The sequence below is a fragment of the Nyctereutes procyonoides genome, unplaced genomic scaffold, assembly GCF_905146905.1.
Source record: "Nyctereutes procyonoides isolate TBG_1078 unplaced genomic scaffold, NYPRO_anot_genome, whole genome shotgun sequence".
NCBI classification, from domain to species: domain Eukaryota; kingdom Metazoa; phylum Chordata; class Mammalia; order Carnivora; family Canidae; genus Nyctereutes; species Nyctereutes procyonoides.
The window spans coordinates 11,062,411-11,075,089 of NW_026575136.1; the positions used below are offsets into that span (position 1 = coordinate 11,062,411).

Genomic DNA, 12,679 nt, shown 5'->3' on the forward strand with positions numbered 1-12,679 from the left:
TAAACAAATCTGTATAATATAGAAATGTAGTATTTGATAAAATACACCATTAAAATCAACGGGGAAAAGTAGTGTAAGCAAGATTAGCTCTTATTAACACCTTATCAAAATAATTCGTGTCAAATTACAAAATATATGTATTATATGAAAATAGAAACGAACACCTTCAAACTCGAGGGATAAATACTGACTACATAAAAAATTTAAAATTTCTTCTCAGCACAAAAGTCCGAACCAAGGTAAGAGAAAAATGAGTGCATGAATTCTAAGTGAGTATGCGATAAACACCACCAAAATAAGGCAAAGAACCAACAAGAAAATACATAAACCAGGAAATATCAGTGTCCAATAATAATATGAAGTGATGGGCATCATCAACAACACAATTATGCATATCAAACTATGAGATGTATTTTTTCTCAGGCAGACATGAAAATTAATAACTGTAAAAGTTGTAAAGGAAAAGGTACTCTTAAATATGTTTAGATTTGAAATGGAACTTCAAGGGTAATCTGGTTATAGTTTTACTTTCTTTTTTTCTCTTTCCTTTTCCTTCTAAAGATTTGTTTGAGAGAGACAGAGAAAAAGAGACAGTAGGAGCAGGGGGAGAGTAAAGGGAGTGGGGAAAGGAGGAGGAGAAGCAGACTTTCCCGAGCAGGGAGCCGGCTGAAGCGCTCAATCCCAAGACACTGGGATCATGACCTGAGCTGAAGGCAGACACTTAAGCAAGTGAGCCACCCAGGCCCCTATAATTATTCTTTTAAATATGGTAGTGTTTAATCCAGAACTCTACTCATTAAATTTACCCTAGGAAATATCTAAAAGATCATCTAAGCATCTCTTCCTAATTATATAAAGTTAGAAATCAAAGTTCATAACTGGTGATTAATAATTTATTATTTATTACATTTTTAAGTATAGGTAATTTATTAAACAATATATGAGAACCATAAAAATGATGCTATAACTCACTATTTACTGACATGGTGAGAAACTCACAACATATTGCTTAGTGAAAAGATACACATTATACAAAATGGGAACTTATTTTATTCTTAAAAAAAATTAGATCCATCTGTATCATTGAGAAATTGCAGGTAAATAAAGATATGAAACCAAATGTTAATTGGGATAATCACAGGGTGCCTCAGTGGTTCAGTCAGTTAAGGGTCCCAACTCTTGATCTCAGCTCAAGTCTTGATCGCAAGAGTCATCAGTTCAAGCCCCAAACTGGGCTCCATGCTGAGCATGGAGACTACTTTAAAAATAATAATAACTGGGATAATAACTCTAGCAGTCGAGGGATTACAGTGATCATTGTATTATGGCTTTTCACTTTTTTTTTTTGGAAAAATATGTATCACTTTTATAATCAGGGGAAAATAAAGCTAAAAGATACCTTTGATGATGTTAAATATACTAATATTTACCTTTTTTTAAAGCTTCCAGAAGAAATGAAAGGTTTTCGGCAAAACTTCCCTGAGTAACAACAACAACAACAAAAAAAGACACCATAATTAAAAGTTTAATGATACAAAGAGGACTATCTGATTCTTAGGCATTATATAGATACTATGTATGTATTCCTAGATTAGTAAGTAGACAGATTCTAAGCTGGATATTTCCAGGTGCACCATTAAAAACTTGAATATAAAAGGAGACATGGTATAGTATTGAAAATGGCATTACTCTGTCATGCTCAAATTTTATATTTTCTAGATAGAGTCTGTAAAAATGCTACTTTTAATTTAAAGTCAGTTTTTAAGACTTGCTGTATTCTAAATACAGCCAGAGAACAAGAAATCACTGCACTTTGTATCGTCAAATAGATTAACTTGTACCACTAAAAAAAATGCTCATATAATTTTACTCATATGTGGAATTTAAGAAAATAGATGAACACAAGGGAAGGGGTAAGGGAGAAGAGAGAGGCAAACTATAAGACTCTCATAGAGAACAAACTGAGGGTCAACAGATGGGAAGCTGGGCAGGGGATAGGCTAAATGGGTGATGGGCATTAAGGAGCACTGGGTATTACATATAAGTGATGAATCACTAAATTCTACTCCAGAAACCAGTATACACTATATGTTAACTTATACATAACTATGTTAACTAACTAGAATTTAAATACAAACAAAAAAAAAACCCATACTATATATTTTTTAAAGATTTTATTTATTTATTCATGAAAGAGACAGAGAGACATAAGACATAGGGAAAAGCAGGCTCCATGCAGGAAGCTCCATGTGGGACTCAATCCCAGGACTCTGGGATCATGCCCTGAGTTGAAGGCAGACACTCAACCGCTGGGCGACCCAGGCATCCCAAAAAAACCGTACTATTAAAAATACATGTGCACAAATTTAAATGAGATCTAAAAGGGTACACGAAAAGAAATTGCCTCAAATTATTACATACTATAATAGTTTTCCCCTATTCAAGAGCATTTTATAGAATTCATATATATCATATCAAAATTGGCTATGTTTACTTGGAACATAGCCAAAATATTTTTGGATACAACTTAAATATTCTACATGGAAATTAACAGAGGAGCAGATGCATTATCCAGATGTTTCAACTTGTGGATAAAGGCCTTGTTAAAATATTTTTTCATTTATATCATTAATTTTTACTTCATTCAGAGTTTTTAATTTAAAGAAATAGCCAACTTAAAATTTGCAAAGACATAAAGGAGAAAATAAATCCACTCGTTTGTTTCCCAATGGAGAGAACAGATATAAAATAGCTAATAGGCATATTTTATAACTGTATCTTGTCAAATCAACATTTCCAAGATAGGTAGGGCAAGAGGTATTTTTCATAATATAAACAAAACCTCAGAGGCAATCTGTGGGTAAATCAGTGGTCAAAGTTATCCAAAGGTTGCTTGCCTTTTCCTTATTTTTTAAGAGACAGTTATACCTGACATTAAGTGTTAAGTATGTTATTCTATAAGTACATATGCAAATGAGAATATCCTTATATACATATACGTATGTATATATGTATAGTAATATATAAATTTGCTGTAAGTATACCAAAACAGAAAGCGTCTGGGTTAAATGACTTAGGTTCCTAATGTCCAGTCTTTGTCATTTTATGACCTTAAGGAAGCTAATTATGCTCTCTGAGCCTCAGGTTACTTATCTATATAATGTAGAGGTTAAACTAATAATCACTCTATGTGATGATTATGATAACAATAGAAATGATAAATAATTGTGCCTTTTATTGTTTCTTATGAATCCAGTAAGAATAGGTCCATTTAGGAAAGTCAGAAACCCCAGTCTAACATCAATTGCAACCAAAAGCCAAACTGAGACTACATAATAGTAAATCTTGACCGAGTAGGCCACTGTATTCAACATCACATTCTGAACAGGAGATAAAACGTTAGACTTACAGAGGGGCATGCTGAACCTTTAAACATTGTGGAAGGGTAACACATGGTTGGCTGACCTTTTCATAGGTAATTATTACTAAAGAATGAAATTACCAAATGCTCAGAGGCTTACACAACAATGGCTGTGTCACTGCAGAAAAGAGTACACACTAGAGTGATAACACTGTATGATCACCAGTGAGAAAAAAATGAACCTGGTATGTACACAACCACTTCAACTGAATAACAGTATGAGGTTAAGTCATTTCATTATGAAAACTAAAGTATCTATAAATTAATTTAATCATGTTTCTCTTCAACCCTATAAATCAAGTGATAGTATAAAAAATCTAATGAAAATTCCAAAACATTTCTAATTAGTTTCATTTAAATCCCTGATGTTCATTATCCTTAGGTTCCAAAGCTGTTACAATAATGAGATATGAATGAAGTTCCTGAAAACATTTTAATAATAAGAGGTAACTGACATTTTATATTATGCTATAATATGTATAAATGCTACATTACCAATCCAGCAATTTTAAACATAAATTGTTTAATGCTTCCTTTTGTCTTTAAAATAAATCTGTGAAGTATAAGATAATGCATATTTAACACAGGTGAGAAATCTGAACTTCAGAAATATTCATTAGCCATGATCATCAAGTAGTCAATAGTTCTAAGACAAGACTCAACTCTACCTTTTGTAGTTTCAAATTCAGCACATTTCCCATTACTCCCAGCTACCCAAGTCTCAGGAGACTAAAAACAGGCTGCTAGAGTGTAGTACTTTAAAAAAATATATTAAACTATCTCCAAAGATAGGGAATCAAAATACTTAAAAAAACTCTGATAATATCTACATAAACATGGATTTCTCGGGTATTTTATAGTTAATATAATCTACTTCAAAAAAATCTAAACATAAAGATATGCATAAATGCATCCTAGTACATTATACTTTTTTAGGTTAAGAATCTTTTATATTTCAATTTAGAATCTCTAACAGTCCCTAGCCTTCCAAAAATACAAAAATATCTATGGCAAACAAAAGTTAAAGCCTATTTAAAAGGATACTTACAAAAACTTTATCTCCAACTACATTTTCCAGATTTAACTGCCTTGTGATTTCCTTTAGGGCAATTTTATCATTGATCTGCAGCAGTCCTGAAATAAAGTCCAATTAAAAGCATTTAACTAAAATGAAATATTTATTTGATACAGTGCAGATTATTTTCCAGTCAAGTAAGTTTTCTAATTATTTTTAAATTTAACTAGAAAGAAAAATATCAAAAGTCTGTTAGTTAATATTACTTCCTTTTTGAAACTCAGCAATGAAGACATTTGGTAAACTCAGAGAACTACCTTCCTTGGCATTCTTTTGTTTTAAAGAGAGAAAATAAAGACCAAAAAAACCAAGAGTCCTTTTGTACCTCTTTTACTATTATTATTTAATTTCTAAAAATACTATGTATGGTATATTAAAGTGAAAGTAAAACATGGATCATGTTTTTAAATTATAATTATTATCTACCTTTAAAACATACTAGTAAAATAAATTTTATATTATAAAAAGCTTGCAAGGCTTATATTCATTCCAATGGCAAAATGATGATCTACTTACCATTTAGGTGAACTTGTAAAACATTTTCACTCACTTCTTCTACTTCCATTAGTTCTTTCAGAGCATGGTTTATTAACTAAATGGTATTAAAAAGTTTATGGAATATTTAGTAACAGATAAAAAATCATAAGCCCATATTCTTTTTAAAACTATGAATAATGGGAACAGAGTAACATAAAAAGATTGCCATTTTAAACAAATAAATTTGCACATTATTCGTAGATAAAAGTTTAAGTGGAACATCTAACATCTAACTCAAGATGCCAAAAGCCAGGACTGTCACGGTCCCTCAATCATCTTCCCAAACTAATAAATGCTTAGAAACAACTGTCAAAGACATATTTCTCTATAAATCACGTATAACTACAGCCACTTGAGAGCTTCCTGTGTTAGTTCATTATTCATCTTTAACATTTATTCAACTAAATATAACTGAAATCATTTAAAAGCTATTGAAAAACATGTATCAGAACGCCATATGATTGCAAAAAGTCTACCCCAGTCAACATACTAATTTCTATGAAATACTGTTAATTACTCTGTATGTTATCATGAAATAAAAATTGGAAAAGAATACCAAGAGGATAAGTTGAAAAAGAGAGGTTTCCTCTATTAGCTGCTAGGTATAATAGCCACCCCTTATCTGAAGCTTCAGTTGCATGCGATGTGGATGCAGATGGATTCTCCTTTTGACATTATGGGCAGAAGGTCAATAGTAGCCTAATGTTACATAATAATGCCTACATCATTCATCTAACTTCATCTCATCATATAGACATTTTATCATTTCACATCATCACAAGAAGGTTAAGTACAATATATTTTGACAGAAATACCACATTCATATAACTTTTATTATATTTATTATAATCATTCTGTTTTATTACTAGTTGTTATTCTTAACGTCTTACTGTGCCTAACTTATACACTAAATTTTAACATAGGTAAAACAACAACAACAAAAAAAAAAAACAAAAAAAAACCCACCCCAGTATATATAAGGTTTGTTACTATCCCTGGGTTTGCCTTCAGGCATTCACTAGGGTCTTGTAATGAATGTCCTAAGGGTTAAGGCGAGCTTCTGTATACAGAGAAAGACCTTATTAAAGAAATGTATAGCTTGCAAAGAAAAAAAAATTACTACTACTAATAATTACTACTAAAAATATACTAACAGTGTTATACCACCTTAAATTGTTCAATTAAAAAGTTTCAGATTTTTATAACCACAGATTCCTATGCTACATACTTCCTATTCTCTACTTTTTTGAGTAGTGATATCTTATTACAATTATATTGCAATATAACACACATCTCTTCACATTAATATTGCATATTTTTAAAACTTAAAAATAAATAGAAATAAAGAAAAGCCAAAAGGCTTTTTTTTTTTTTTAAAGTTTGATTCATGAGACACACACACAGAGAGGCACAGACACAGGCAGAGGGAGAAGCAGGATCCCACTAGGGAGCCCAACGTGGGACTCAATCCTGGGACTCCAGGATCATGCCCTGAGCCAAAGGCAGATGCTCAACTGCTAAGCAACACAGGTGTCCCCAAAAAGCTTTTAAAAAGAAGAACAATGATAAAGAATTACTAATATTAAAGCTACTCCCACAATGAGAAAATAAATGGTCCCTCAAAATAGGCTATGTATACAAAAGAAAATTAGTGAAGATGATATTAAAAGTGAAGGCAAGGGATCCCTGGGTGGTGCAGCGGTTTAGCGCCTGCCTTTGGCCCAGGGCGCGATCCTGGAGACCCGGGATCGAATCCCACATCGGGCTCTCAGTGCATGGAGCCTGCTTCTCCCTCTGCCTGTGTCTCTGCCTCTCTCTCTCTGTGTGACTATCATAAATAAATAAAAATTAAAAAAAATATATTAAAAGTGAAGGCAAAAAGGATACTCAAAAAAGACACTGGAACAACTGGTCCCATTTTGAAAAAATACTATTTGTATTTGGAACATTATATATGTCACTGCAACACCTTTGTGAAATAGAAGCAAATATCATTTTAAATTATTAGGTTTCAAAAAATAAATAGATAAATAAATAATTAGGTTTCATGAAAGGATATCAAAAATACTAAGTATTCTGGTATAACAAATAGAATTCTGGTATGCTTGGATGATTCAGCCCATTAAGCATCTAACTCTTGATTTCAGCTCAGGTCATGATCTCAGGGTGGTGAGATCCTGCCCAGCATCTGGCTCTTTGCTGAGCACAGAGCTTGCTTAAGATTCTCTCCCTCTCTGCCTCTGCCCCTTACCCCATACTCACTCTTGTGTGCATGTGTGCTCTCTCAAAATAAATAAATCTAAATAAACCCCAACAGAATTCTACCTCAGATCATAGGTAATCTAAGTCCTCTTAAAAAGGGAAATCTCAAAATATCAACTGTCATACTATGAAATAAACACCAGCTAAGAAGTGACATTCTTTACAGAGAACTGTCAGAAAATGAAGTGGTACTTCTTGGCCTTTAGAGCAAGTATGAGTCTATCACAAGACTTCATTCCCAGATTATACAAACATGGTATCTCAAAATACGGCCTTTACAACAGCTTCTTAGTAATCTGCAATGTTCTTCCTTCCATTAATTGATATCTTACTTACGTAATGGTTACATTTCCCTGGGTCTGATTATAGGTTTTAAATTATTTTATGGTTGGTAAACTGTTGAAAACTATTTCAAATTCTCTGCATAATGAAATGGCAGTAATAAAAACACATTCATTTTACATACGCATGAAGAAAGTTTTTCACAAAGGAAGATGGCAGTGGAGTAGGAGGATCCTAGGCTTGCCTCCTCTCATAAATACAAGTAGATAACCAATGAAATCATCCAAACAAATGAATGAAATCATCCAAATCAATGAAATCATCACCCAGAAATTGACCTGAAGACTGGCAGAGAAAGTTCCATAACTAAGAGTAGAGAAGAGGCCACATCAAAGATGGTAGAAGTGCAGAGACTTATCTTGGGAGAGAAATGGATCGGAGCCAACGTGGTAGGAGGAAGCCACAGGCTCAGAGAAGTGAGACAAACACACAGGGGAGTACACAGGAAATGAATCCCCAAAAGATTGGTTTGGAAAGCTAGAGGGCCTCAACTTCTTGAGTTCTTGCAACCAGTGGGGCTTAAAGACTAGAGTTCCAAAGGTCAGCATGCTTGTTCCTAGGAGAATTTGAAGGACACTGGGGCTGCTCTTGGAGAGAAGGCAGAGAAAACAGTCTGCAGACATAAAGCAATCTAAAGAGTGCCTGAGGCACACAGTGCAAAGGTTAGTTGCTCATCTCAGAGTGTCCCAGGGAGAGGGTATTCACAGAGAGCTCTCTGGGAAAAAAAAAAATGAACTGACAGGCACCATTTACCTCCAACACTCATCAGCATAAACACAGAGCTACTCAAAGAAAACAGCCTAGCACCCACACTTGCTACTAAACTTCCTTATACCAAGCCCAGCTCCATGCCCTGGTGAATTGCCCTTCCCAGTCACTTTTGCCTCAGTCCCACCACAGTGGGGCCCCCCGCCCTCATAAGACTGGCTTAAACTCCTGCCAATACAATGTCTCCTCACACTTGATTCAGGTGATAGTGGTAAAAGGTTATCATTTTACAAGCAAACCAGAGCACATCTAGTTAAGATGAATCACATTCAGGCTAGGGACCAAACACAGCCTACAAGAGGAAAAGAGCATCTGTAGATGACTGCCCTGAAAGATAAAGTAGCCAGGACAACACAACAGCAGAGTGCATGTAGCACAAATCCTCTGACATTCTCAGAAGTGCCAGGTCTTGAGGAAGAGAAGACACTACATGCAGGGCACTATAGAACCTCTTACTCATAAAATCATTGCCCTCCATCAGGGAACTACAAATCAAAACCACAATGAGATACCACCTCACATCAGTGAGAATAGCTAAAATGAACAACTCTGGAAACAACAGATATTGGTGAGGATGCAGAGAAAGGGGAACCCTCTTACACTGTTGGTGGGAATGCAAACTGGTGCAGCCACTCTGGAAAACAGTATGGAGGTTCCTCAAAAAGTTAAAAATAGAGCTACCCTACAATCCAGCAATTACACTGCTAGGTATTTATTCAAAGGATACAAACATAGTGATTCAAAGGGGCACCTGTATCCCAGTGCTTACAGCAGCAATGTGTACAGTTGCCAATATGTGGAAAGAGCCTAGATGTCCAGATGAATGGAAAAGAAGATGTGGTATATGTATGCACTGGAGTATTATTCAGTCATCAAAAAGAATGAAATCTTGCCATCTGCAATGACGTGGATAGAACCAGAATATATTAAGTGAAATAAGACAGTCAAAGACAAATACCACTATGAGTTCACTCACATGTAGAATTTAAGAAACAAATCAAATGAACATAGGGGAAGGGAAGGAAAAATAAAGTAAGAGGAAAACAGAGAGGGACGCAAACCATGAGACACTCTTTTAACTAGAGGGAATAAACTGAGGGCTAATGGAGTGGAGATGAGTAGGGGGATAGCTAACTGGGTGGTGGGCATTAATAAGGGCACTTGAAATAATGAGCACTGACTGTTCTATGCAACTGAAGAATCACTGAATTCTACCTCTGAAACTAATAACACCGTATGGGTTAATTAAATACAAATGAAATAATAATACAATAGTAAGTGACGTTAACACCCCACTTGTATCAGTGGACAAATCATCGAAATAGAAAATCAATAAGGAAACAATGACTTCGACACACTGGACAAGAAGGATTTAATAGTCAGAACATCCCATCCTGAAACAGCAGAATACACATTCTTCGTGAGTGCACATGGAACATTCTTCAGAAAAGATGACATATTAGGTGACAAAACAAGCCTTAACAAATTAAAAAAGAAAAATTAAAGCTATAGCATGTATCTTTTATGACTACAATGCAATGAAACTAGAAGTCCATCACAAAGGAAAAATCTCAAAAAAACCACAAATACATGGAAGTTAAATAACATGCTACTAAATAATAAATGGTTCTACCAGAAAACCAAAAAAGACATTAAAGAGCACACGGAAACAAATGAATATGTAAAAACAAGGGTTAATAATAGCCTTTGGACTCAGTAATAGTGGTCTGAAGAGGGGCGATAGCAATATAGGCCTACTTCAACAAGAAAGAAAAATCTCAAGTTAACAACCTAACCTTACACCTAAAGGCATTAGTAAAAGAACAAAAAACCCCTAAAATCAGCAGAAGTAAGGCAATAAGAAAGATTAGAGGAAAAATAAATGATACAGAAACACAAAATAAAACCAACAGATCAATGAAACTGGGAGCGATTCTTTGGGGGGGAGAAAATCCATAAAACTGATAAACTTCTAGCCAGACTTAACAAGAAAAAAACAAAACAAACAAAAAAAAAAATAAAATCACAAATGAGAGATAACACCAAAAAATACAAGCAATTATAGAAGGATATTACAAAAAAGTACATGCCAACACTGAATTAGAAAATATGGATAAATTCCTAGAAATTTATAAACTACCAAAACTGAAAGAGGAAGAAATAGAAAATTTGAAAAGACTGATCGCCAGCAAGAAAACTGAATCAGTAATAAAAAACGCCCAAGAAACAAAACTCCAGGGCCAGAAGGCTTCTCAGGCCAATTGTATCAAACATTTAAAGAACAGTTAATACCTATGTTTCTCAAAATATTCCAAAAAAAAGAAAAGGAAAGCTTCAAATTCATTCTATGGGAGCAGCATTACCCTGAAACGCAAACCAGATAAAGACACTACAAAAGGAGAACTACAGGCCAAGATACCTGATGAACACAGATGCAAAAATCCTCAACAAAATACTAGCAAACCAAAATCAACAACACATTAAACCATTCACCATGATCAAGTGGGAATTCTTCCTGGGTTGCAAGGGTAGTTCAGTATTTGCAAATTAACATGATAAACACATCAATAACCGAAAGGGATAAGAACTGTATGATCAGCAGATGCAGAAAAAGCCATCTGACAAAGTATAACATCCATTTAGGATAAAAATTCTCAAAAAAGGTGATTTAAGAGGGAATATGCCTGAATATAATACGGCCATATAAGAAAAACCAACAGCTAACAACTTCCTCAATGGGGGTAAAACTGAGACCCTTTCCCCTAAGGTGAGGAAAAAGACAAGGCTGTCCACTCTCACCATCTTTTTTTTTCTTCTTATAAGATTTTAGCCATTACTTATTTTGGAGAAAGAGCACAAGCAGGGGAAGCAGCAGAAGGACAGGGAGAAGCAGGCTCCCCACTTGGCACGGAGCCCCATGTGGGGCTCAATCCCAAGACCTTCGAATCATGACCTGAGCTGAAGTGAAGGCAGATGCTCAACCAACTGAGCCACCCAAACGACCCTCACTCTCACCACTTTCATTCAACATAAGACTGGAAGTCCCAGCCACAGCAATCAGAGAACAAAAAGAAATTAAAAGGCATCCAAATAGGTAAAGAAGCAGTACAACTTTTCACTATTTGCAGATGACATGATACTACATATAGAAAACCCAAAAGACTGGGACAAAAAAACCTGCTAAAACTAAAAAATGGAATCAGTAAAGTTGCAGGATACAAAAAATCAATGTAGAGAAATTTGTTGCATTTATACACCAATAATGAATCAGTAGAAAGAGAAATTAAGCAAACAATACTATTTACAATTGTGCTAAAAATCGTAACATAGAGAAGATAAACACAACTGAGGAGGTAAAAGACCTACACTCTGAAAACTGTAAAAACTAATGAAAGAAACTGATGACAACACAAGGAAATGAAAAGTGCTGATGGTTGGAAGAACAAATACTGATAAAATGTCTATACTATCCAAAGCAATCCACACATTTAATGCAATCCCTGTCAAAATACTAACAGCATTTCTCACAAAGGCCAGCACAAACAATCCTAAAATTTCTATAGAACTACAAGACCCTGAATAGGCAAAGCAATCTTGAAAAAAGAAAATCAAAGCTGGAAGCATCCCAATTTGACACTTCAAGTTATATTACAAAGTTGCATTAATCAAAACACTATGATATGGTAAAGAATAGACCATTAGATCAAGAGAAAAGAATAGAAAACCAAGAGATAAACCCTTAATTTTATGTTCAACTAATATCTGACATATCAGGAAAGAATATCCAACAGGAAAAAGATAGTCACTTCAACAGCGCTGGGAAAACTGGAGAGCAACATGCAAAAGTATGAAACTGGGCCACTTTCTTACACCACACACAAAAATAAACTGAAAATTGATTGAAGACCTAACTTCAAGACCTGAAACCATAAAAATCCTACAAGGGAGGACAGGCAGTAATTTCTCTGACACTGGTCATACTAACTCCTTTCTAGATAGGTTTGCCGAAGCAAGGGAAACAAAAGCAAGAATAAACTATTGGGATCACACCAAAATAAATAGTTCTACACAGTGAAGGAAACAACCAACAAAACTCAAAAGCAAGCAACTGAATGGGAGAAGATATTTGCAAATGACGTATCTTATAAGGTGTTAGTATCCAAAATATATAAAAAACTGACACAATTCAACATCCAAAAAAACCCAATTTGTTTTAAAAATGGGTTGAAGATAGGAACAGACATTTCTCAAAAAAAAAAAAAAAGACATACAGG

The 12,679-nt window shown here is 34.5% G+C and overlaps 1 protein-coding gene across 3 annotated transcripts in view; it reads right to left on the bottom strand.

Moving 5' to 3' along the window:
• Window positions 1–12,679, bottom strand: part of LOC129495413 (origin recognition complex subunit 4) — an 85,270-nt gene that overhangs the window by 23,442 nt on the left and 49,149 nt on the right. For all 3 annotated transcript variants that reach the window (XM_055302898.1, XM_055302899.1, XM_055302900.1), the window contains exons 5-7: window positions 5,013–5,088; window positions 4,470–4,555; window positions 1,431–1,479 (exon numbers count right to left, since the gene is read on the bottom strand). In XM_055302898.1, the coding sequence (XP_055158873.1) occupies window positions 1,431–1,479; window positions 4,470–4,555; window positions 5,013–5,088 (211 nt within the window). The remainder of the gene's footprint in view (window positions 1–1,430; window positions 1,480–4,469; window positions 4,556–5,012; window positions 5,089–12,679) is intronic.